Source organism: Drosophila takahashii, chromosome X (genome assembly GCF_030179915.1).
Source record: "Drosophila takahashii strain IR98-3 E-12201 chromosome X, DtakHiC1v2, whole genome shotgun sequence".
Taxonomy (NCBI): domain Eukaryota; kingdom Metazoa; phylum Arthropoda; class Insecta; order Diptera; family Drosophilidae; genus Drosophila; species Drosophila takahashii.
In genome coordinates, this window is record NC_091683.1 from 12,622,383 (window position 1) to 12,648,509 (window position 26,127).

General features: G+C 43.8%; 3 protein-coding genes across 3 annotated transcripts in view; 2 read left to right on the forward strand and 1 right to left on the reverse strand.

Annotated features, from left to right (window-relative positions):
- Positions 1-24,245, reverse strand: part of hiw (MYC binding protein highwire) — a 56,421-nt gene extending 32,176 nt beyond the window's left edge. The window contains exons 1-12 of the mRNA XM_070219172.1: positions 23,834-24,245; positions 20,110-21,256; positions 19,063-19,449; positions 17,332-18,451; positions 15,858-16,578; positions 15,217-15,356; positions 14,522-15,153; positions 12,420-13,743; positions 9,501-11,988; positions 9,214-9,361; positions 9,047-9,149; positions 8,849-8,984 (exon numbers count right to left, since the gene is read on the reverse strand). Coding sequence (XP_070075273.1) covers positions 8,849-8,984; positions 9,047-9,149; positions 9,214-9,361; positions 9,501-11,988; positions 12,420-13,743; positions 14,522-15,153; positions 15,217-15,356; positions 15,858-16,578; positions 17,332-18,451; positions 19,063-19,449; positions 20,110-21,256; positions 23,834-23,904 — 8,417 coding nt within the window. The 5' untranslated portion in view covers positions 23,905-24,245. The remainder of the gene's footprint in view (positions 1-8,848; positions 8,985-9,046; positions 9,150-9,213; positions 9,362-9,500; positions 11,989-12,419; positions 13,744-14,521; positions 15,154-15,216; positions 15,357-15,857; positions 16,579-17,331; positions 18,452-19,062; positions 19,450-20,109; positions 21,257-23,833) is intronic.
- Positions 1,177-8,598, forward strand: LOC108069523 (uncharacterized). The gene is made up of 5 exons (XM_017159630.3): positions 1,177-1,334; positions 5,873-6,256; positions 6,976-7,353; positions 7,416-7,575; positions 7,632-8,598. The coding sequence occupies exons 2-5, from the start codon at positions 6,092-6,094 to the stop codon at positions 8,333-8,335; spliced, it is 1,407 nt and encodes a 468-aa protein (XP_017015119.2). The 5' UTR covers positions 1,177-1,334; positions 5,873-6,091; the 3' UTR covers positions 8,336-8,598.
- Positions 24,246-24,836: 591 nt separating the features above from the next.
- Positions 24,837-25,601, forward strand: ND-B18 (NADH dehydrogenase (ubiquinone) B18 subunit). The gene is made up of 2 exons (XM_017137159.3): positions 24,837-25,017; positions 25,085-25,601. The coding sequence occupies exon 2, from the start codon at positions 25,086-25,088 to the stop codon at positions 25,437-25,439; it is 354 nt and encodes a 117-aa protein (XP_016992648.2). The 5' UTR covers positions 24,837-25,017; position 25,085; the 3' UTR covers positions 25,440-25,601.
- The last annotated feature ends 526 nt before the right edge of the window (positions 25,602-26,127 follow it).

Below are 26,127 nucleotides of genomic sequence, written 5' to 3' on the forward strand. Positions count from 1 at the left end.
CCTCGCAGCTCCTCTTTAGCCCCATCTTTCTACTCAGTTTTTGCGGGGGCTTTCTTAAAGCGGCAAGTGTCAAGCGATGCGTGGCATCGTTCAATTAAGCGCCGCGCAAGAAATTCAGATACAGATTTAAATTAAAAAATCCATGTTCAACTTCAACTTGACATACACCAAGCGAAACTAAAGGGCAAGTGCACAGAAAGAAATTGCGAATACTTTTAAAAACACATTCTAAATATAAGTAATTTAGAGTTGTGTTAAAGATTATAGAAAACTTCTAAGAATTTAATATGAAACTATTAAATTATTTTATTCTTTTTATTTTTCTTGATAATCTAAATAAAAATATAATGAATATAATTTTTAAATTTTTTTTTTCTAAATTTGTTAATACCTTATTCCAAAACTAATTTCAAAACAGTATTATCAAAAAGGTGAATATTCAAACTTGATCTCAAAATTATTTTAAAATTTGACAATGCCATTTTTGCGATAATTTTTCCATGTGCAGGTAATAAACGCAAAAATTCTTCACCTTCTTTGTAATTTTTTTTAGTTTCGGTTTTTGAGCTTGCGATCGTTTGAGAGACGCTGCCGCTAAATCGCCGCAGCCAAAGTGGCGCTCGTTCAACTCAAAACCGCTCAAGAAGAGAGCAAAAAGAGAGCGGCAGAAAAATCAACTTCAAAAACTCAAACGAGAGATTACACGACGGTGATGTCAGTGCGAGAACTGGCGGGAAATAAGCTAGAACAAAAAGGCTAGAAATGCTAGGCTCATAGGTTTTGCAAACCTACTTTTATTTGCGTATACGTAATATTGCGCATACGACTAGTTGTACAATAAATTCTAAACTTAAGTATACAGGCATACATATATTGTTATTTTGTTATTGGATGACAGTTAAATTTTCTATTTATTATTATTTTTATTTTGGTCCAAGGCATTTTTGCATTTTTGAAGTTATATTTTAAATTTAAAAATATTTTAAATAATTTTAAAAATCTACAAAAATTTACAACATTGCTACTATGATTATAAAGCGTGCAGTATAAAAAATAAATGTTTTTTCAGTGAGCAGAATTTTTTTAAAAATAATTTTCATAAAATGTCATAAAGTAAAAGCCAATCGATCATCACTGATTCGTGGACAGAGATTGGTTATTCGCGGCGTTCGGCGGTTTGGCGCTCAGTTTGTCATTTGCACGCGCTTACGCCGGTTGGGCGACCAACGAAAACGAGGCTACAGAACTAGAACCGCCTGACCGCTCGCGTGTTTTCAATATTTACTGCTAATATAAATAAATGCGAATATTTACTTGGGCAATTTGCGGCTAAGGTTTGCTTTTTTTTAGAGTGTGCCTATATTTTCCATATGTGTCGAAAATCTGCGAGTGTGTGTGCGTTTCTGGAACCGCCATAAAGTTCAAAGTAATAAAAAAAACACTAATAGGGAGAGAAGGAAAAATTGTTTGCGTTTGCCTTGCAAAAATGCTGTGAAAAGCTAAAAAAGAAAAAAGAAATCAAACAAACAGAGAAGAAGAATTCTAATTCATTGCTCTCTCCTGCAGTTCTCTTCTGCCTAATCTTCATGGTGATCATGATCACCAGCCCACGCATCCAAAACAAAACAAATGGAAGACAAACAAATCAAAGCCCCAAACAAGAATTCAAAATCTCTCCGTTCTTCGATATCTTGTTTTTGCTTTTTTGCAATTCCCCCGGGGAATATAAATTAGCAGTGTATATTTGTGAGCACAAACGACGACGCCCCCTTGCTAAATAAAATCAAATATATATAAAACAAATTGGCAGACACCTTGCCATATATCCATATCCATTATGTCCGCTGCCCGTCATCATCGTATTTCGATATTTCAAGGTTAAATGACGACGGAGAAAAGCAAACGTGAAATAAAAATCTGTTTTTAGTTTGCTTTTGGCATTAAAACGTTTTCGGAACGGCAAAAAGTCCAACCCCAAAAGTCAATGTTACAAAGAGTTATTTGTTTCCGCCGTACAGTAAAGCCTATACAAATGCAATCTGGAAAACTGATCTAAAAATTCTAAGCTAGAATAATTGAAAAGCAAAAATTTTTGAACCTTTAATTGATAAAACAACATTTTTAAATTTTGGAAAATATTCTCTTTTTTAGTTCCAAGACTTAAAAAATAAGGCCAAGATCAATGTTGTGAAAGGTTGATCGAAATTTGTGCCAAGTGTATGGTAACCAAAACAACTGCACGAATTTCAAGTAGTAGAAAGCAAAGAGCAGCGGCACAACAGGCTAAAAACATTAACCCCGCCAAGTGCCCTAAGCATTCTACTACTACATTTTCGCTTTTAAAGTGGTTGGACCTTTGGCTAAACGAGCTTTTGCGGTAGAATTGCTTTTTTGAACAACTTCGGAAGAAAGTCGTTGACAATTTTGCAACAGATAAGATTTGCTAAATCGCTGGAAAGCTTGTAGTTAATTTTTAATGGGCCATCTTCAACGAGAAAATATTCCGTCGAAAAGGTCATATTTTTGTCAAAAACCAAAATTCCGAATTTCCAAAAAAAAAACAAAACAGTTTTTTCACTAAAACAAAACTGTTTTTTCGCTAAAACAATGGAAGTATTGATCCAAATATGGATTGTCATACCTTTCTGAACTCGTTGTTAAATTTCCAATCGATTGCCATTTAAACCTGGACATTTAATTTTTTGGCCATTTTTCGCAAAAAATCATGATGTAACCCCTTATAAATAAATTGAAAAATTGACAAAAATCTTATTTTTTCAAAATCACGCGGAAAGTGTCATGGATTTTTGTATTATTTTGTTATCTGTATAAAACAGTATGTATTTTTTCTGTAAGACCATTTTTGGCCAAGTTATAGCAAAAAAACCGAAAGAAAAAATTCATATTTTTGTCAGAATTTTGGTTTCTTCGAACTTCAAAAAAAAGGAACAAAATTGCCAAAATTTTCACCATGACTGATTTGCAACTGTTCCTCAGGCAAAAATACTCCAGTTAGTCATTAAATTTCCCATAAATTCCACACTGCCGTGTAAACTGCATGAAGTAATTCGTGTACAAACCCTTGGTAACCTCATACACACATGTGTCATCCTGCGAGAATTGAGTCAAACGGTGTGGCAATCACTCCCCCTTCTGACTCATTCGCCCTCTTATCGCAATCTTATCGATCAAGCGGCGATAAGATAGCGACTTTAACCCGTTTCAAATCGGGCAATCGGCAGAGTGCAACGGTATTCAAACCACTAACTGGTGGGCTATTGCAAGGCAGCCTTTCAATTTGCTTAGTTGTGCTTTGCTTTGATTTAATTCAAGTCAATGGCTACAAGTCCATAAAATGTGCTAATTATTATGTGCACACATGTATAATTGTGGCCGAAATAACAGCAGTGAGGTGAACAAAAATCAACAATGCATTTTAAAAGCCATGATTGCAAAATAATTGCTGAAGTCTGAAGATATTCTTGATCCCTAGCACACACACTGTAAAAAACTTGTGTTATTTACATGTTATATGTCAAAGTGCTGAGTTCAAAAATAATTATTATAATTATAATTCAATTGTGTTATTAACACGTTATTTACACGACGTGTATTTTACACAATGAGTTTTTAACACAAGAAGTTTTTGACATTAAAATGTCTGAAATATTACCAAACTGGAAAATTCACGGTTTTCTAGAGTAAAATAATTCATATATGCTTGAGATAGTTAAATGTAAAAAATAAGATATCATGGCCCATGTAATTTTATTTTTTGTCAAAAGCACAGAAAGAGAAATTTCGTATTTTGAGAAATATAATATCTTGACTTTAAATAGTTTTAAAAGTATGGAAGTTATTGGTTATTAAATGAAAATGTTTTATTTCGACCACCACTGTGCAAGTATTTATATCATAATTGCCTCCTAATTGTGCAACGCGTAATTGGAGTAATTCAGGGGCGTAGCTCGAGGGGGTTCATAAGAGGTCTGTGCCTGCGGTTCTGATTCTACGGATTGAAATGTGCGTGTGAGCGACTTTTTACTTGACAGGAAATGCAATTGCGCTTTAATTCAATTTCCTAAGCGCAAGTCCACTCAATGGACGTCACTTGATTTAATGGCAATTACCCCAAAGGGTTGTCTGCGTGACATCCGGAATTCTAAGGCCCCGGCCAATGGGGTATAAAGAACCTTATCAACTCTATTACAAGGACCAATGATGGGATAGGGGAATAGAATTATGATTAGATAGTGAACTAGAAGTTGCATTTTCATAGCCACTATAAAACTTGGTGCAGTAAAAATTAAATATGACCCGTTTTTGTGATCAAACGTTAATACACGTGCATCTTCATGAAAGACTGGGCATAAACGTATGAGATGGTCAACTTGGAGTCTCTGGAATGCCCATTCGTGCTGGCTATACGAAATTCCTCGACTCGTGCGCAAATATTTTAACAGCCGCCACTTGAGATGGAGACCCGACTCGGGCGCTGACTAAATTTCCTCTCGCGCAAATTGAGTTCTATAAACAAATGGAAATGGAAATGAAATGAAATGGCCATAAACAAATAACAAAGCATAATTGCTCATGTTCGGGCTACCAGAAGACTCAATACCCAATACTCAATACCCAGACGAAGTCTCCGTTTCCAAGGGCCAGAGAGATTTCCATTTCCACTGGCAGTGTTTGCTATTCGACCTCAGAATTCAATTAACAGACGGCTGAAGCGGTGATTGGAGGAGGGCAGGAGAAAACTGCCGCCTAGGCGATCACAATTGGAGAGGGTGTTGTGATTCAATTAGACCCTCGTCCACATCCCCGGTCGCTGGATAGTTGGGAAATAGCGTTAGCTGATTATGATCGACACTCTCAACTGCCCAAAGTAGTCTCTCGAAATTTCACCTCGAGATCGGTAATCGATCACTCAGTTTTGGAGACAGCTTCAATTTTTGACTCGGTTTTGCAAGGTTTTTTTTTACAGAACTTGGATTTTACTTCTAAAACTATGAAGTATGATAATTGATAGAACTGTTGTACCAATTTCATTTTTCAAATATTTGCAAATATAACAGGAATTTTAAAAAAATTTAAATATAAAATCAATCACTTGGTGTTAATTAAAAAGTTCCTTTTTGTTTGCTGTTCCGTTTGCAACACTGTTTCTAACAAATCCCCTGAATTTTCTACAAGGAATACACACTTACATGGTATAAAAAATAAATCGGAATTATTGTAATAGCCTATCCTGGTCCTTGGATCATCGTAAGGCTGAATTTCGTTCCCTTTAGGGAACCACAGAGTAGACCGTTCGAAAATTAACTGACATGGAATTGCCGCCAAACTATAGTCTATTCTTATCTTTTAGATCAAATTTAGCTCAAGGCGGTTTATTTTGTCTAGCTAGCTAGCTAAAAAAGTTATTTGCTAAACGCAAGTTATATTTTAAAATAAGTAAATAATTAATTAATTAAATGTATGTGTGTAATTAGTCTTATCAAATAAAAGTTATTTTAATAATTAATCTGTGTAGTTAGTTGTCCTGACCAATATTTATTTTTAATGTTATATATGAAATCTTAAATGCTAATATATCTGGTATTATTCAGTTACCAATCCTGGAGATTATATAATTTTTTTCTGACTGGAATTGGTTCAAAAATAAGAAATAAATATTAAATATTTTAAAAGTTTATAGTAAGCTCGAGAGAAACTTCGAGCTAAAAATGTTAGGGGCCAACTATCGGTATTATCTGCTATAAAGGGGGGAGAGTGGAGCCGAAAAACACACACACACACACGCAAAGTCCACAGAAATTCGAAACACAAGTGTAACTCATATGTATGTGTTTGTGTACCTATTCCATAGATAAGAAACACCTTCAAAGATAAGGCTGAAACGAATCGGACTTTATCAGCATTTCCACGGAGCGCTTACGGCGGAGAGCAGTGCAAAACGGAGCGGATGGTAAACACGACTAGAAAATGAACAAAGAGTGGGCCGGAGAATAGAGCGGGCGAAAAGAGAGCGGAAAGCACCAGTTAATATGAGTGAATAATTAGCCATAGGCGGATCAGTCGAGAAATCATGCGGAATATCAGAAATCTCAAGGATCCCACGACATGGACACGGTTCCTCCTGCCCCTCGTCCTCCTCGTCCTCTTTTTCCATTCGGTTCGAGGGGATCCGGCGAAGGTGAACTGCGGGGAATACGGCACCACCATCACCTGCGACTGCAACAACTCCGACCAGGTGAGTCAGCCCATTAGCGAAAATAAACAATGTTTTTCTAATTAGAAAATGAAAAATGATATCATTACCATTTTGCATTGATATGTATCTGAAGTTCTTCACTTTTCTGATTTTAAATAGCAAAATAACCATCAAAAATATACGAAATATCAAAAGGATATGAAAAATATCTATGAGTAATCAAGAGTATATTAATAATATACCTTATGATATATAATTCAGGCTAAACTCGGGAGATTTTAAACGTAGTTCTTAAAAACTTGTATATTAAATTGTCTACTTTTCTACATTAAAATGTTAAAATGATATAAAATTATAAAAATATCAAGGATCTCCCTGTCAAATTCTTCATCATATCTATGAGTAATATTTTAAACGTATGTGAATATTTTATTAATATAAAATATATATTTCCAGGCTAAATTCAGGGCATTTTGTAAACGTAGTTCTAAGAACTTTCATCCTAAATTCTTTAGTTTTCTACCTTTAAAAGTAGAAATACGCAAGAATATCAAAATGATATGACAAATTCTTGGCGAACTATTGACATTAGGTTTATATCATACCTATGATGCACCGTTTCTTTATCAGCAGGCTTAATTGCTTAATTAGTAAGCGGAAAACCTAACATTTGGTTTTTTCTAGGAACTTCTAAGAACTTCTTTCTTTTATTTTCTACTTTTCATTACAAGTTATAGTAAATATTTAATATTTTTCAGCCCATGACTTTGCCCACTCTGCATGGAGGCGTCGACATGGTGGAGATCCGCAATTGTCGCGACCTTGTGGTGGAGGCCAATCGGCTGGCGGACACGATGGGCCTGCAGAAGGTGACCTTCCGCCAGGTGGGTCAGCTGGTGCTCCGTGAATACGCGTTGAGTGTGCCGCGATATGCCAGCAACAAGGCTCTAATTGTGGAGTTCGAGCAGACGAACCTCAGGCTGATCGAATCGCATGCCATCAATGGCAACATTGCGGAAATCTCCTTCGTGGGCGGACGAATTGAGCTGATGAAGCCGTTCGGGTTCACCACCACCAAGGATAGTGCCATACTGCTCAAGTTCGACGGGGTCACCATCCAGCGCATCGAGAGTCAGGTGGGGATTTCTCCATGTTCTATGATCTATGGTATATAATATATCTTGATTTTCTTTTTTAGGCCTTTAAGAAGTTCGCCGTGGAGCAGATGATCATTGCCAACTGTGAGTTCCTGGGCGATCTGCCCACACGAGCCTTCTACGAGTTGGAGGTCACCAACGAGCTGAGTCTGCGGGGCAATCGCTTCCAGGAGGTCCACTCCCATGCCTTCTCCTTCAAGTGTAGGTCTTGAGAAACCAGATTTCCTTAGTAAATATTAATAAGATATCTTCCTTAGTTGTCTCCAAGCTCAGCCTGAGCGACAATCACTTCGTTTCCGTGGACGGCGAGTGGCTGGAGGCCCAGATCCGCGATGCGGTGACCATTCGGGGCAACGATTTCGGGGCCACCAGTGAGATCGCCTTCCGCAGCCTCACCGTTCATCGTTCCTATCAGCTGAGCGAGCATCTGGAGCTGCGTTTCCACAACAACAGCCTGCGCAGCTCTCGTCCTGGAGCGGATCCACCCCGGGCAGATGGAGGAGCAGGAGCAACTGCACCGCAACCCCTACGTTTCGATGGCAGCTTCGCCCTGAGCATTCGGGATCTCCGGTATGACAACTCCTGGAGCTGTGAGCAGCTGGACAGGAATGTGGAGCCACCGCTGCCACGCTCGGACTTCTTTCGGCTCCACAGCGATCAGCTGATGTTCCATCCTCCACTTTCGGGGGGAGAACAACGTAGTGGAGTCCAACCCTTTGTGCCGCTGCGATTGCTGATCACCGATCAGTGTCGCGAACGCAGCTACATGGCCTACATAATCTCGGGTAGCGTGCTCCTCGGTCTCCTGCTGCTCCTGCTGATCCTCCTGCTCTGGTGGCGAGTGGTCCAGAAGCGGAGGCGCCGCAAACTGGACGTTGTGCAGCCGGAGCCAAGGACCTACAAGGAAACCCAGATCGTATACCAAATCGAGAACGCTGGCCTGCTAAAGACTGATTTGTAGACGCCCAGGAAAGACATAGAGCTGAACGAAGCTAGAGGAGGATTAGGGGTGACCATTACCACCATTACCATTACGGAACCACCAATGCGTGACCTTTCGCTGTACCAAAACCATAGCCTACAGTTAGTCCTAGTTGAATAGCCTAATATTAATTTCTTATATGCATAACTCGTAATGTTCGTCAGTTGTAAATAGTAAAGATAGGCTGGGATCTTGCCCAGAAATATCCATTGAATACGTACGTATATAAAGAATAAATATATCTAAAGTCGAAATCCTTAACTTTATAATGGGTTACTAGGAAATTATTATATTATTTTAGGAATTCCCTTTTCTATTAATAGGATTCTTGAATATTTTATATTGATAACGGATTATTTAAAAACTCAACTTATTTATAGGAATCCACTCTATTAATAGGATTCTCAAATATTACACTTTTGATAATTTATTTCATCAAAAGTACAGGATTATATTATTGTAATATTATAAAAAATGTTTTGAAAAACTCACCCAATGGGTAGATACGATTCCAGGGCCTGATGCACGGTCAACTGGGGTTCGGATAGGGCGAATCCCTTGGAGAGCAGGGTGTGGTGGGCGTTGATGGTCTCCTCAATGCCGCTCATGTCCTCCACGACCTTGTCATCTAATGTAGAAAATAAAATAGATAAATAGGAATCTTAGAGAACAATCTTCTAGTACTCTCACCTGGCAGATTGAGCTCCTTCTTCATCAGATTGGCACTGCACATGCCGCCCAGGTAGGCCAACTCCTGTTCCAAGCGTATCAGACACGAGTTGCTGGCATTGATCTGAGCGAGAGAGGGAACGACATGGATTAGAAAGAGACGGCAAGGGACTCCAGCCAAGACTCACCGAAGTGGGATTGTCATAGCCCACCACCAGGCACTTGAAGCCATAGCGATTGTTGTGCGGATCCTGGGCATAAAGTGAGGCCGTTTCCAGCGAGAACTCCACACAGTTGCCGGGCAGGATGAGGACGTTGTGCAGCCAGGTGGAGGCGCTAAAACAAAGGTATAAATAGTTAGTTAGGTAACAGATTAATTACTAAATCAGTGACTTTTTTCTGCTCTACAGCATACGTGAGCGTCGCAACGCTGGCAGCGCAGCGGCAGAGAAATTGCCTAAATCGTTCCACCTACGTGTTAAACTTCTTGACCACAATCCACTCCCTGTCGTTGGGATCCTGGCTGCGCAGGGGCGTGGCACTGGGCGCCGCAGCGGATCCGGGGGCATTTCCGCCGCCCGGACTGCGGCAGCAACTGGCCATGGTCAGTTGGACGCTGGCGGAGCGCTGGTGCGAAATGGGAGCTGCTCCGCTGCTGGCCAATCCCTCGGTGCGTCGCGCACCCGCCACATTGTTGTCCGCCTGCTCCAGGTAGTCATCCACATGGGGCACTGGAGGCGCCTGCGAAGCTGGACGCATGGGTATCGAGAGCAGCAGGTAATCCTCCAGCTGGGCGGTGCCGCACTGCGGATCGAACTCAATGGTCAGCCACTGGACGCAGGGCGGGAACTCGACGCGGTAGCTACTGATGCTGGCGCTGCGATAGGGATGCTCGCTCTCCACCAGACAATAATGATTGCTGGTGGTGCTGCTGCTGGAGGAAGTGGAGCCCGAACTGGAGGCCGGCTGCTCCGGTTGCCGCTGATCCTTAGAAACGTGCAGTTGATTTAAAGCAGCGATGTGGGGCAGAATCTCCTTGATCAGACCGAGAATCTGAACGGAGCTCTTGGGATCGCTGCAGGCCAGATTGGCGATGTGGGCATAGACCAGCGGCAGGAGGGTGTGGAACATGTTCGAGGCGGCCAGATTGAAGACCTCCAGCAGCTGCACTCCCGCCACCTGGCTGCCAAGGGGTACTTCTCCTGCTCCGGATGCTCCTCCTCCTCCAGCCGCCGCCTCCAGCGGAGCCTCCTCCGAATCGGAGTGCACCTGCAGGGGCATCGTCAGTTGGGCCGGTTGCTCGGCGATCTCAAAGTCCGTGGAGGTTCGCTCGTTGCCATTGATGGGAACACTCTGACTCTGACTTTGACTTTGACTCTGGCTTTGACTTTGGCCATTCCTGAGATCCGCCGACTCCTCCACTTCGGTGGCCCCGATCTCGATCTCCATTTCGAAGGGATTAGTGGATCGCTTGTCGAACTTGAGCGTCTCCATGAGGCCCTTGGAGAAGGACTCGATGCGCTTGCCCAGATCCCTGGCCGTCGACAGCTGCGGATCGACGGTGGCACTCGGTGGCAGCTGGGCGGCTGTCCGCGAGTTGTTCGCCCAGTTGATGTCCATGTGCTCCTCGATGGGCGTGATGTTGTGCTCCGAATCGATGGTCTGTGTGTGATTCGAGCTGTTGTCCGATGGCGAACACGAGGCAGCCATGGCATTTCTGGCCAGGATCAGCAGCTCAGTGCATTTCTTGGTGATATCAGCGGCTATCTGGAGGGCAGTGTCTCTGGTGGACACCTCATGTGGTCCCAGGAGCATCATGCGCTCCTCCATGCCCGGCAGACCCTCCACCCCCTTGCCATCCTGCTTCGCCGGCGTGCTGTAGTACAGGATGCAGGGCAATTGACCCCTTGCTGGGGTAGTTCCATTGAAGCTCAGATCGCAGGCATAGAAGTGAAACTGGGCGCCACAGGGTCCTCGAACCGCCGGCATTCCTGCATCACCGGAACAGGTGCGAGCTCCCTGGGAGCAGAGCCTCAAGGCATAGCGAGCATTCTCCTTGATATGCACCGGATGATCGAACTTGATCTCCGCCAGATCGTTGTGCACCGCCTCCTGGTCGTAGCTACCCGACACCGACTCCAGAGTCTCCCACTTGTGCTGCGGCTGCAGATCCGCCGTATTATCGTACAGCAACTCCAGCTGATAGTCATAGCTACCCGATCCCGAGTAGACCATCGCACCGGCTATGGCCACTCCGGGTCGATCGACGGCAAAGGCAATGGCATCGGGTCCAAAGTTACCCGTATTCCAGGTCCTGCTCACATCGCAGCGGGCGAAGCGGGCGCCCGTCGAGTGGAGCGTCCTCGGTGGCATAAACAGCTTGTCGTACTCGCCCATCGCCGTCTGGTAAACGATCTCGGCCAGAACTCGGGCCAGCAGGTGGCAGCAGTTGTCGATGAGGCCCTGATTGACGCTTTCCTTGGCAGCAGCCAGGCAGCTGCCCAGACTCCGGCTGTAGATCGCCTCGATGCGAGATCTTATTGGACTGGCGATGATGTCTAGGAGACGCACGAGCACATCCTTGAAGGTCCACGAGTTGCTCAGAAAGTCGCTCTTCTCCTGCTGCGTCCGGTAGATCATCTGCTCCACCAGCACCGGATACGGATGGGCGTCCGTGGAGGAGAGCATGGGCAGGCCGGAATTGTCGCTGGGACTGATGATCGACTGGCGCTCGTTGCCGGCGGCACTCAGCAGCGAGAAGGTGGCCCGCAGCTTCACCGAGGGCGAACAGAGGCCCGCCAGAATGGCGCTGAGCAGCCGCGAGTGGAGGGCACCACGGTCCATCTGGGCCAGCAGGTCGCACAGGCAGTTCCACTTCAGCGAGGAGGTCGGATAGAAGGCATCGAAGCAGGCCACAAAGCTCAGGTGGCACTCGTCCAGGATCTCCAAAGAGAGTTCGTAGCCTTGGGATTACAAATTATAGCAAGGTATTATTATCTTCGGTTTTTGACAAAATATACATTTTTTTTTGCTATAACTTGACCAAAAATGGTCCCACACCAAAAATACATACTGTTTTGAACAGATAACGAAATAATAAATAAATCCATGGTACTTTCTTGAAAAAATAACATTTTCGCCATTTTTCATATTTTTTGTAAGGGGGTACATCATGATTTTTTGCGAAAAATGGCCAAAAAATAAAATGTCCAGGTTTAAATGTCAATCGATTGGAAATTTAATAACGAGTTCAGAAAGGTATGACAATCCATATTTGAATCAATATTTCCATTGTTATGGTCAAAAAACTAATTATTTTTGTGAAAATTGGGATCTGGGTTTTTGGTAAAACTATGAATTTTTTCTTTTTGTTTTCCCGGTTTCCCTTACTCACCCTCATCCGTGGCGATGTCCTTGAATATGTCATCACAAAAGATGCCGATGAGCAGGGCCCTTACATTGCCGATGCACTCGGCCAACTGGATGTTCTCCATGTTGGTCTTCCGGGTGACGGGAGTTCCGCTGCTCCCGGCGGCCACCGCAGCCGAGGCGGATGTGGACGGAGCTCCGCCGCTGCCGCCGCTGCTGATCATCGCCGGAGCCACCGACGGCGAGGGGTCGCCAAAGTACTTGGCCATCACGGCTCCATTGCCCACCACACGCGGTGCATTCTTGTCCTTGTTCGCCTTCGACTGGATCATCTTGGCCGAGGTGCCAAGGCCACTGCCATGGGCGGCATTGGAGGAGCCGCCGGAGGAGGAGGAGGAGCTCCTCTGCGGGTAGATCTCATTCGTGTACTTGCGCAGCAGGCGCAGACAGGACTTGATCACATAGCCGAGGTACTGCAGCGACTGCTGCAGCTGGAGAGGCCGCGAGCGATCCCGCTCCTCGCGCAGCTGCAGCTTGAAGCAGTCCCAGGACCAGCTGAGCAGCACCACCAGGCTCTCGAAGCACTCGCGGCTCACGCTGTTGGCGAAGGCCCGCGAGATCCGCTGGACGGGATCGGCGTCCATCTGGGTGGGCGTCTGTTTGCAGTCCTGGGTGACCAGGCGGTACAGGATGGCGGGTATCTGGCCGGAGTTGACGTCGGTGCCGTTGTTGGCCTTCTTGCTGGACTTGAAGGAGAAGACCACCTGGTCCTCGGTGGTCACGGAGGCCTGGCCGCAGGAGCCGCAGTCGGAGGAGGGTCCGGCGATGCGGGCCCACACCAGATACCATCGCCCGGCCACCGCACTCACCGGCTTGGGCAGGAGGATGTGGTGCTTGCTCCGGGCGCCACACTCGTACGGCACCTCCTTGGTTTCGCTGATCAGGATGCCCTCCTTCTCGTAGCCACCGCCATCGCCGCCCAGGTCGAAGAGCTTCAGCTTGCAGCTGTACTCGCCACGTCCGCCGAACATCCCGAAGCCACAGATCACGATGTCCGTGTCGGCGGAGAAGCGTATGGCCTCCACACTGTGGCCGGAGTAGCCCCAGCCGCCGCCGAAGTTGTCGAACCGGCTGACCACCTGGAACTCGCCCGCCTGCGTCTCCGCCGTCTGCTGCGTCTGCTTGAGCAGCGGCTGCTCGAAGCAGCCGGGTATGTTGTCCTGGGCGGAGGTCAGGATGTCCAGGCAGGCGAGCAGATTGAGGGAGGCCTGCGACCGCGCCACCCGCGAGTCCACGCGATCCGGCAGCGAGAGTTCCGGCGAGAGCAGCGATCGGTAGGTGGCCGAGTTCTGGAGGGGATTCATAACGATTATAATATGCATGAGTTATAGGATATATGTTATAGGCTATGTAGAACTAACCAAGTTAAGGTAGAAGTAGCGTTAAAAATAAATTAATAAATATACTGAGAGAAAGCTTAAATAAATTAATAAATATTTAAAATAAATAAATAAACAATCTAATAACACATATAGAAATATTACAAATTTAAATATACAAATTCCGGATTAATTTATTTTAATTTAACTTAATAAGGAATATCATAAAGTAGGTAAAACCAAAACGAAATATAAATGAATTAATAAATAAATTAACTAATAACATGTATACAAATTTAAAGGTACAAATTCAACATGAATTTATGTTAATTTAACATATAGTAGGTAAAACCAAATAAAGAAGAAATATACATCAATTAATATAAATGAATTAATAAATACATCTAATATCACATATAAAAATTTTAAATTACACATTCAACATTAATTAATGTAAATTTAACTTAATAAGGAATATCATACAATATTTAATACTTGTAATTTTGTTTTGTAGCAACTTATTTGATTAGTGCCCTAACTATAAGACTATATTGTAGCACTAGGAAAGTTAAAATATAAAAAATAACTACATTAAAAGGCTACGAAACCGAGGAATTTTGGCAAACAAAGTCTAATAGATCTCTTCGATATAAACTAGTGGTATAACCCAGTGGAACACACATAATTTCTAATTAAAAAATAATCAAAAAAAATGTAACTATATATTATAATAAATTCTTCAACCCACCGCATCGCTTTCGTTGATGTCACTGGCCACGACATTGTGGCACCGCAGCTTCCGGGCAGCTCCATCGAAGACCCACAGGACATTGTAGGTGGGGTCCATGGTGAAGGCCAGTTGGGGTGGCGATGGAATGGCTTCCGGGGAGCTGGCTCCCTGCTTCCCACCACTGCGTCGTGCTCGTGGCACAGAGCCCCCAGCCACCGCTGATCCGGAGCCCGGAGTTCCAGGAGCTGCTCCTCCTGATCCTCCCACTCCAGCTCCTCCTCCTCCACCTGCTGCCGCTGCAGCGGATGATCCCACCTCCGGCGGCGCCGCAGTCGGCTGCTCCTCGAAGATCTGATTGCGAGCTTCGTGCATGCTCCTCGACATCTGCTCGTTGATTGGAACTCCCGCGGTGGCTGTGCCCGTCAAGGCGGTCAGCAGCGAGGACGAGGACGAGGAGGCATGTGCGGGTGAATCCGCCACCGGAGTGACAGCCACATCCAGATTGGAGTTAATCTCCGGCTGCAGTTGCTCCGGCTGGGCCTGCATCAGCTTCACGAAGTTCGTTTGTCCGCGATAGTGGGCAGTGCAACTGCCATCCCGTCGATTTATGGAGAGCGTGTGGAAGGACAGCGGAATGCTGGGAATGAGCACTGTTCCAGGATAAATGGGGGATTTTAGTTATATATACTATATAGTTTCTTTGAAACACTTACATATCGTCTTCTTGTTGGCCACCACATGCATCTTGGGCAGCATTTGTGCCGTAATCAGGGATTCGTCAATCTTGATAAAGGTCTGATCGCCATTGGCTCCTATCCAGGTCACCTTTTTGCCATAGCAGGGACCCAGGCCACTGGAAAAAGTGAGAGATGTTCATTAGTATATAATAGTATATAAATAATAATAAAATATAATTAAACGAAGCTGCAGAGTTTTGTCAAACTAACTCTAAAATCTCTTCTTATATACACCCCTATCTAAAAATCAAGATATATAATATAAATGATATATTAGTAATCAATTAATAGATATCTTTGATTCAACATCATCCTGATATAAACTAGTAGATCTCACATAATTTCTAACTAAATCATAAATATAAAATAATACAAAATTAAAATGAAATAATAATATAAAAATAATAATATATTATCCCCAATATCATCCTAATTTAAACTAGTAGATCTCACATAATTTCTAACTAAATCAGTTAAACTAATGAATAAACTATGAATAGATAAAATAATGAAAAAATAAATTAAGTGAATAATATAATAAATAATAATAATAATATATCAATCCCTATATTATCCCCTATATTATCCCCTATATTATCCCCCATATTATCCCTTACAAGACGGCTCCGGGCGAGCAGTTCCACAGGAACTTCTGGCGCTGGGTGAGCACCGGCATCAGCGGCGGTGGGATCTCCTTGGAGCCGCTTGGCTGAACGGCGGCCATCGGGGATTGGGGTCGCTCCGGTCCGGGCATTCCCACGGGCGCAACAGTTGGCGATCCGCCGCCTCCTCCTCCTCCTGCTGCCCCATCCGATCCTGCTCCCACCGGCGAGTCGTCCTCCTGAGGCGGTGGCTTTATGCCATAATCACTGGGCAGTCGTCCCAGTTGTCCCTTCTGGTAGTTGCCGAAAGTGTACACCATTCCCTTAGAAGTCAGCAGCACGGTGTGATTGCTCCCGGCGGCCACTTGGCTGATGGCGCCGGCCACCTGGACGCGCACCGGTCCGCTCACCGGCTGCAGATCTCCGCTGCCCAGCTGGCCGTACTGGTTGCTCCCAAAGGTGTAGACCTCGCCGGCCAGGGTGAGCACCACCGTGTGGTGCAGGCCACAGGCCACCTGGACCACCGGCGAGGAGCTCGTGAGCTGCAGCAGCTGCGGCGCCAGTGGAGCCACCCGCGGCGGATCCTTGTCCAGGTCCGTGGGCGTGGCAGCTCCTCCGCCGGCGGCTCCTGTCTCCAGTTCACCCTTGCGCTCCTTGCGCCGCATGATCAGCGTCTTGGAGCGCTGCTGGCGCTGCTGGACGTCACTGGGAGGCGGCTTCAGTTCCGTCTTGGCTTCTGCAGGGGGAAAATTGGATATGGATTTAGATTATATATATATACACCCAAGAAAAAATTAAACTATGTAATATTAATTTTAAATGGATACGCGGTCAGGTATGTAAATGTGATATGCTCGAAAAGAGTACTTTATGTAAAAACGAAATGCGTATTGCATAACCAGAAATTGACATGCACATATCGATTTTACGTTGACATGCTTTTTTTCATTTTATCAATTTTAAATTGATATGCTGCCAGGTAAATTTGATATGCTCGAACAGAGTAGTTCATGTAAAAACGATATGCGATATAACCAGAAATTTACATGTGTATATCAATTTTACGGTGACATGTTTTTTTTTATTTTTTCAATTTTAAATTGATATGCGGCCAGGTAAATTTTATATGCTCAAAAAAAGAGTATTTCATTTAAAAACTATATAACCAGAAATGTACATGCACTTATCGATTTTACGGTGACATCCTTTTTTTTATTTTTTTTTCAATTTTAGGTCTAGTACTCAACCCAACAAAAAGTCGTCAAAAACAAAAACTTCATATGAAACAACATTTTTTGACGTTGTTTTTCATATGAAGTTTTTTGTTTTGGACGACATTTTGTTGGGTTAAGTACTAAGCCTTAAGTTGATATGCGGCCAAGTAAATTTGATATGCTTAAGGAAAAGAGTTTTTCATGTAAAAACGATATAACCAGAAATATTCATGCACATATAGATTTTACTTTAGTCTAGCCACTTATCCACTCACCATCGCTATCCTGGAGGGCAATGCAGGCGGCGCACAGGCCGCACTTGGCGCAGCCCGCATCGCCGTGGCCGCAGGGACAGATGCTGCCCGCCAGTCGCTGGTCCAGCGGGACATTCAGGGCCGAGACGCAGCTCACGTTGTAGCCGGTGCACTCGCGACAGATGACGCACACCCGGCACTGGCCCTGCACCAGATTGTGGTCGTCGTAGTCGCAGAGCGTCGAGAAGTCCAGCTTGAGGCGCTTGTCCAGCGGCAGCAGGGATGCAAAACAGGCGGCGGCCGTCGAGGATGAGGCAAATGGGGGCACATCCTTCACCGGCTGCAGCTTGTTGAATATCCTGCCGCACTGGCCCTTGTTGTTCAGCCCGAACGAGAAGAGCTGCCCCTTCGCATTGAGGGCCACGCAATGGGCCTTGCCCAGGGCCACCTTGGTCACATGCTGGTCCAGCAGCTCGCTGACGAAGCCCATGGCATCGCAGTGCGCCGTATCCTTGCCGTACATGATCAGCTTCCCGGTTTTGGTGACAAAGGCGGAGGTTCCATTGTTGCAGGCGGCATGCACCACCACATGGCCATCGATCTTGGTCATTTTCTTGGGCTTCACAGCCTTCGGTTGTCGCCGGTTCTTGCTGCTATCGCCATCCTCGCCCCGACGGGCTGTGCCCGCAAAGAAAACGGTGCCGTCGTCGTTGACCAAGAGGGCATGGATGCCGTCGTGTCCCACGGCCACATGGACTATATTGGCCGCCTTGGAGATGACCAGCTCGGTGAGCTTCAGCGTGGGCGTGCGACCCACGCACTTGAGTCCCAGTGCCGCCGACTTGCCGTAGTAATAGACCCTTCCATTGCTGGCCCTCACCAGGCCGAACTCCTTGCCGCAGGCCATGCCCATCACATCCACGTCCGCATCGCGGCAGGGAGCCGGCAGCTTCGGCTCGAAGCTGTTGTGGGCCGACTGGATGCGCTGGATCTGGTACTGGTTGAGCAGCTCGTCCTCGAAGGCCGCGTAGCCCAGCGTGCGGAACTTCTTGCGGGCCAACTGCAGCGGCAGCTCGAAGGGCGGCGGGTCAATGTTGTAGCTATTGTGGTACAGATTCAGTTTCTTCACCACCAGCGTGTCCTAAGGGAAATGAAAGAAAATACTCGTTTATTATAAAGCTAGAGAGAGGTTAAAAATTATAAGAGGTGTTCTTTGTTTTTTATATATAAAATATATTAAAAAAATCATAATTTTGCTTCCTTGGAGGTATAAAACCTCTGGAGATTTTCTTATCACTTATCACTTTATCAATATTAAAAACGATCAAATATTTAAAATATTAGGGAGTACCAAAAACAATTGGATTATAAAATATTTTAAAAATTAGTATTTAAAAATAGTATTAAATATTATTCTTATTATTTTTATCCATTTTATTTAATTATTGAAATGTTTCTTAAGAATTTTATTACATTTTATTAACCGGTTAATGTTTGTTACACAAAGCTCAAGAATTCGCGTAATTTTTTTTTTTAATTTATTTCCCTAGCCAAATAAAAATTTCCTAGAAATATTTCTTAAGAATTTTATTACATTCTGTTAAGCGGTTAACTTGTGCTACCCTTAACTCAAGAATTCGCGTAAATCTGTTTTAAATTTATTTCCCTAGCCAGGAAATTTTTCTCTGACATTCTTTTCTACCCAAAAGTTGCTTGTTTCAAGGCTTTTAAATCTAAAATACCAACACTCACATCGCGGTTGCTGCAGATGGCGTGCAGTGAGTCGTCATCGGTAAAGAGCACGTAGTTGAGTCCTTCGCGCATGTGCAGCATGCTCAGCGGGCTCATCGCCTTGATGGCCAGCGTGTCCAGGCCCACCATTTGCAGCTGGTCGCCGGCGCTGCGGCGACAGGTGCGCCGGAAGTAGAGCTGCCCGCCACTGTAGCCCAGCCAGGCGCTCCGCTCGTGGCTGAAGTCCTCGTTCTGGGCATAGACATGTCCCTTGTAGGAGCCCCCGAATCCGGTGCCGATCTTCAGCAGGGTTCCACCGTAGAGCAGGTACACAAACACTCCATCGCAGGCCATCGCCGGCGAGGTGATGGGCGCACCCGTGCTCAGGGGGGGCAGCTTCAGGGGGAACTGGAAAAAAGGGGTTTTAAATTAGAGATTAAATAAAATTTAATAAACTCTAATGGGAATCTTAGAGACTAAACTAGTTCTTAAAAATGTTCATAAAATAGGAATTTATATACTTCTTTCAGAGAAATACAAACACGATTAAATTCGAAATTCGGTCTAACAATTTTGAAAAGCCAGAGTAAACAAACTTTTTTTTCTTAGTTTTGGTTTGTCCATAGATTAGACTGTTTTCAGTCAGATATATACTCACGATATTCATTAGGTTAACTTAGTCGAAAGTTAGCATGACATTGAGAAATTGCCCCTTTACAAAGCTATTTGGGTCTGTGTTCAAATCCCAGAAAATATATAAATATTTTTAAAAAATTCGACATTTTCGTTTATCAAGATATTGAAATTTAACTATTATGTTATTATAAATATTATAAATATATTTAAATATCTCAAATAAAAAATCCCATTAAAAAAAATCTATTTAAAGATTCTTCCTTTTTTTTTTTAGTGCAAATATTAAAAAAAAATAAAACTTTTTCGTTTATCAAACTATATAAATGTAAATATTGTATTATACATATATTTAAATATTTCAAATAAGAAATACCATTTGAAAAAATCTATTTATAGATTCTTTCATTTTTTTTTAAATGTTTTAAGACTCACCTCATCGATCAGTGAATTGTGCGGCACCCCGTGGCTGTGGAAGTCCGGCCTGGTGGGTTTGTTCAGGGCGGCACTGACCACCGTGTGCTGGAGCGTGGCCAGGACGACCGGCAGCTGGACAATCTGGGCGGAGAGCTGGCGCGGCGTCATCAGCATGGCGGCGATGGCCTTGAGCATCTTGCCGGTGTCGCCGCGGGCGATGCAGAGTCCCAGGAGGGCGGCGCAGGCCATGGCCGACCAGTTGGCCTCCGCACCGGTGGCCGAATTGAGGGCCGCCGGCATGGTGGCCAGATCCAGTAGGAGATCGTACAGTGGATTGATCAGCTCCTCGGGCTCCAGCTTGAAGCTCTCCGGCTGCTGACCTTGGATGACGTCCAGCAGGGCCTTCAGTGCCTTGGTGCACAGCAGCGGATGGACGTGCCGGGCATCGGCGATCAGCTCGAACAGGCTGCGCAGTCCGGCGCCCACAATCAGGGGCACGGTGGCATAGACGGGCTCCCGTTCGGCGGGCTCCTCCGTATCCGAATCGGCATCGCTATTGGCGCTATCCCGTCGTGGTCGCTTCTCCGCCGGCAGCCCAGGTCCTCCGCCGCCGCCGCCGCCCACCACCACGGGCACCGCTGCCTGAGCTCGTCCCTCGACAATCACGCCGACGGGCGCACCATGAACGGGATTTCCCAGCGGTCCAGCTGCCCCGTGCATCCCCAAATGGGCGTGGCAGGGGCAGTCCAGTATGTTGCTAACCATGCAGCTGTGGGCGCACATCATGCAGCAGGATGGATTTGGGCTGTTGCTCCACTTCTTCACCGAAGATCCGGAGGCCGATCCGCCGGCAGCTCCTCCTGCCGCTCCGCCGCCCTCCTGGAACAGCGAGTACCGGGTCTCCGCCTCCAGCACCGTGGAGCGAATCGCCGAGAAGACCGCAAACTTGGAGGCATTCGGATCGAGCTCGATGTGCGCCACCGGAAACGAGGGCAGGATCATCAGCTGCTCCTTGACCAGGGGCGGATCCAGGGGATTCACCAGGCCGCCGGCGCCCGCATTCCCCTCCAGAACCGCCGCCGCTGCTGCCGCGGCCATCGCCGCCGCCGATTTGTCCTTCCGACTTTTGCGCTTCGTTAACACCTTGCGATCGTGCTGCATTTTTCTGAAAGAGAATTTAAATTATATGTTAGAAAATAGTAAAAAAAAATTTTTAATTCCTCAATTTAATAATATTAATTATAGTTTAATAGTTCAAAATTATTTCAGCTTAGTTGACTAACTTTAAATTTAGAAACCGATTTTGTATACCTCTTGTAAAAATATTTCTTAAAGATAAAATAAATAACAAACAAAATACAATTTTTTTTTGTGTAGTATTTTTGTAGGTATACTAAAACCCAAAATTTTCCACAATTGCTTTCCTAACTTAAAAAAAATCCTTTTAAAATATAAATTACTATATTATAGATGTTTTAAAAACATGGTACCATTAAATTAAAATTATTATTAAATATTACCAGTACTAAAATAAGATTTTATTTTAAAATTTAAAAAAATGTGTACCCATTAACTCCCACGCTAACACTTAAAAAAAAGGTTTTTAGCTTAACCTTTGAACTTTGGTATCTTTATATATTTATATACTGCGGATTTAACTTAATAACAGGTGTTTTAAATATATGTAAAACAACTAGTTGATTTACCACGTTTATATGTAATATATGTATTAAAATTTAAAATAATATTATTTTGGAGGTAAAATATTAGTATTTCATACTTTAGAATCCCTTAGAACCCGAAGCATATATCTTATAGTTCACTGATCACTTCAATCCTACTTACAGAGAGTACTGTACTTGACTTACAGGAAAAACATTTCTGGAAAAAAAAAACAATTTATGGGACACTACTCGAACTACAGGTCATAAATCAAAAACGCATTCCAACTAACTGAGAACGCAAACAAGCTTAATATGTCGAGGACCTGGGAAGAATTTGCATTTTGTTTTTGTTGGCCACGGGAAGCTTTTTGCTCTTTAGTGGCTCTTATCGGCTTGGAAGCTTTTGTGCAGGATGCTGGTCGCTATTTTTGGACGCCAGTTGGGGTATTGGTATTGCACACGTATCCCATCGGCCAGCGAAAGGTGCAAGCTTTAAGATGTGTGTACCCAATATGCTATCCTAGGCCCGTGTGCATCCGGAACTTCGTGTCCTGCAGCTGACAGGTGGTTTCGAATACTGCTTGCCACTTTCCAAATGGCGGCCCCCCAACTTGCGCGATTCCCGCAGAGCGCCAATTACGGGCTCCAAAGTTTGCAAACTGCTGCGAAAGTGAGGGGGTGGAGATATCAATTATTCAGACCCTACTTGCCCTGCATAAATAATGCGCAATTGTGAGAAGGATTTATAGTAAAAAAAAATCGAAATTTAATTATTACATTATATTTACCAGATTTTAGGATTAAGTCTGACCAATAAAAAGATCAATTAACGATTGTAAAATATATAAAACATGTCATTAAACCTTGATTTTATTTCTTAAATGTATTAATTAAAAAAAATATATTGTATTTCATTTTGGTTTTATAAAAATATCAGACTTTTTTAAAATGTCCCTTTTCTGATTTTTAAAACAATGATGGTAAATTACAAAATTAAAATTAAATTAAAAAATTATTAATAATTTAAGTTTTTTATAACTTTTATGTTAATATTCACTTTAAGCTCTTCTAATTTTTGTGTAAAATGCAAGACCAATTTTACAGTAATCAAATAACATGTACATTTTCACCCATAGAAGGTGGAAGACAATTAAAAACTTTAGCTAAATCGATTTTCTAGAACCGTGTCGGTATTTTGCCAACTAAGTGGTGTCCAGGTGTTCGATTAAAACCTTTTCCGCCTGTCAAGTCACCTTCACCCCAAGGTTTCAGTGGGGTTAGAGGTTTACGCCCAATTGTAATTTTCTAAAATTGATTTTTTCATTTTAAAAATTTTTTAGGAAAACCTTTTTGTAAAACGGTGACAAGACATTTTTTTCCATAAAGGTCATTTTAAGCCTAAATTTGTTAGTAATTTTGGTTGTATTAGATTTAAAATTGATTATCTCGTTTTTCCGGATATTTTTCATCTATAAATTTAGATTTACCTAACTTGTAGTCCTTGAAAGGAACTTAAAAAATTATGGTACATTCGAATATTTTTTAATTTAACTTTAACCCATAACTTAGATAAAAATTGACTAGTTTATAGTAAAAATTAAGTGCATTATCTTTTAATTTTGAGAAAGATATAGTTTCACTATAATAGCCCGCTTTGATATGGGTTCTCCTTGAAAGTAGGTTTTTTGGCGGTACGAGGGGTGACATTCCGAACACTGCAACCGCCACCCCCGAGGGCCGTCAGTGGGTTAATGCAGGTCGCGGCGCTCTCGACAATCAGCTGATTTTGAGCACCGCTCAGCTGTGCGGCGCAGGACTGTCCACTTCCGCCCGTTTCAACCCCCAAAAAACCGGGGGGGTGCAAAACGACATCGGAGAGAGCGAATGAATGTGAATGCGAATGCGTAGGGGTTGAAGACCCAGATTGGAAGCCCGAAGCCGAGTGCAGCGATCGATTTTTCCACCCCGGGTGGATGGGCTGTACGGGGGGATGCAAGGGGTTGGGAGGGAGAAAGTGGAAAGCAGAAAGGAAAGGAGGCTCCGGGACATGTAGATATCCAGATGCTGGCGGGGATTACCTGCGCGTGCTGTTCGTGTACAGCTCGTAGAAGTGGTCGCCGTACTTGAGCGGATTGAGCAGGCCCACCATTTTGGCCCGATTTGCCGTTAGATCCAGGGCTCCAATCGATATTTTCTATATATTTCTAGTGCTCCGCTACCGTTACCGTTACCGTCTACCGTTACAACGTATTGCTCTCTCTCTCTCTCTCTTCTTCGTTCTCTCTCCTTTTTGGCTAATGATTTATATTGCACAGCGGTTATTAAACGAAATATGAACTAACAACTAGGAATTAACTATTTCGACGAGCATCGTCTGGCGTTTTTAGTGCGCTTTGTTTTTGCCATTTGTCATTTGCTTTTGTCACTTTCACGCAAAAAAAAACACACACCGAACGACAACGCAACGGTACAATGGGAACGAGAGAACTGAAACTTTCGGCTCTCTCTCTCTCTGCTTCTTGCCGCTTCCTGCGAGAGAGGACTCTCAGCTGGCAGGAGATACAGTGTTGGTAGGCGAAGGTCCTTGTATTTGAATCTTAAAAGTGTAGGATTTTCTTATTAACCGCTTGGTTTTTAATGAACTTGAATGATCGTTTTCTATATGTCAAGAAATTATGGATTTAAAGTTACATTTTGAACTATAAACTGATAAATAATCTCTCTGAGAAACTTGATCAATTTCAGAAATACATTTTATGTTTATATTTATGCGATAATCAGGGAGAACTTTTCTAAATTTTAAAAAGTTTAAACTTTATATTTCAATTTACAATTATTAATGCAGCATTAAATATGTTTTACATACCATTAATAGGATTTGTTTTCACAATTTACACGCCAATTTCGGTTTTTTATAGAATTCCGCACATCTATGGTTATTTTTTTTTAGCAGTTTAAGATATTTAAGCACTTTTTCTAAAGAGTTTAGAAGTTTTTCCGATGGATTAAAAATGTTTTTCATATAGAGATGATATTTAAAAACTCCATAGCTTTTCCTTACAAGTTTCGTTTTCAAAATAATACACGTCAAACGGCAATTTGCAACCTCCAGCTGTTTTTCGTACAGTGCTGTAAAACACCGGCGCACCGCGAGCTGGCAACCCTGGCCAGCAGCTGTCACTTGCAACAACAACAACGGGGGGCAGGAAGAAGAAGACTTTGACAGCTGCGCCGCAACCGAAATCGAAGAAAAACATTTTACGTAATTAAAACAGGGCGCTTTTGCGATGATTTGCGAGGCCACTAAAACGCTTTTCCCCCAACCGCAGGATGGGCAACGCGCTGACGCACTACCTGAAGCCGGACGTGATGCCCGGGCCCGATGTGGTGACCACCTTTGACCCAATGCTGGGCTTCGAATCGCGCAAGGAGCGCGTGATGGTCGCCACCCAGGAGGAGATGGAGTCCGCCAAGCTGCCGCTGGACGCCCGCGACTACTGCGCCCATTTGGCCATCGCCTACCAGGCCTGCCGCACGGACACCTTCCCGTTCGTGTACAAGTGCGCCCACCAGAAGCACGAGTACCTCACCTGCGAGTACGAGGACTACGTGCTCCGCATGAAGGAGTTCGAGCGGGAGCGCCGGCTGCTGGAGCGCCAGAAGCGCCTGAACAAGGCCGCCTAGGCTAAGCTAGATACTCCTACCCCCCTCTACAACCCCCTACACACAACCAGGAGACGCCCCTGGCCGCGCGGATCCACTGCCACTGCCCCATGTTGCAAGCTAGTTTCCAGCGGAATAATGTCAATAAACAACTCCATGCTAGTAATAATGCGGATCTGCTAACCATTTTTTTTTTATTAGCCATTAAACGATTGAAAAACTGTTCGAAAAACCCACGATTGCCTATTGGATCTTGGTGAGCGCATCGATTTTGAATGGATTCCGGGTGAAGGAACCTGGGAAGGAAGGTATATTCTATGGAATCCTATGGAGATTCCCTTGTTTCTAAAGAAAATGCCCGTAATCAAGTGGATGTGCTAGCCATTTAGTTTACCAACGATTGTCTAGACTCTAGAGGATCTTAAAATGGGGTTCAGTTTAAAATGAATAATGGTGGAGGATCATTAATAAACTCATAAAGATGCTGTTTAAAAGAATAAAACTGTTCAATAAACTTTTTAAATACTTAAATATAGGACCTTATGTTATGAAAACCGTTGGTTTTTTCATGAGAAGATTATATTCCTTAAAAAAAGCCCAAGTTATAACGATTGACAAGTGCATATCCCATTTGTCTATAAAATCTTTAAAGAAATTCAAATGCAGAACCATAAAAACGTCCAATATGTCCACTAAACAAAACTAATAC

Excerpts from the sequence above, each read along its gene's own strand:
- ND-B18 (XM_017137159.3), top strand. The coding sequence starts at position 25,086 with ATGGGCAACGCGCTGACGCACTACCTGAAGCCGGACGTGATGCCCGGG.
- LOC108069523 (XM_017159630.3), top strand. The coding sequence starts at position 6,092 with ATGCGGAATATCAGAAATCTCAAGGATCCCACGACATGGACACGGTTC. Across the intron at positions 6,257-6,975 it reads ACTGCAACAACTCCGACCAG|CCCATGACTTTGCCCACTCT; the intron begins GTGAGTCAGCCC and ends AATATTTTTCAG. Across the intron at positions 7,354-7,415 it reads TCCAGCGCATCGAGAGTCAG|GCCTTTAAGAAGTTCGCCGT; the intron begins GTGGGGATTTCT and ends TTTCTTTTTTAG.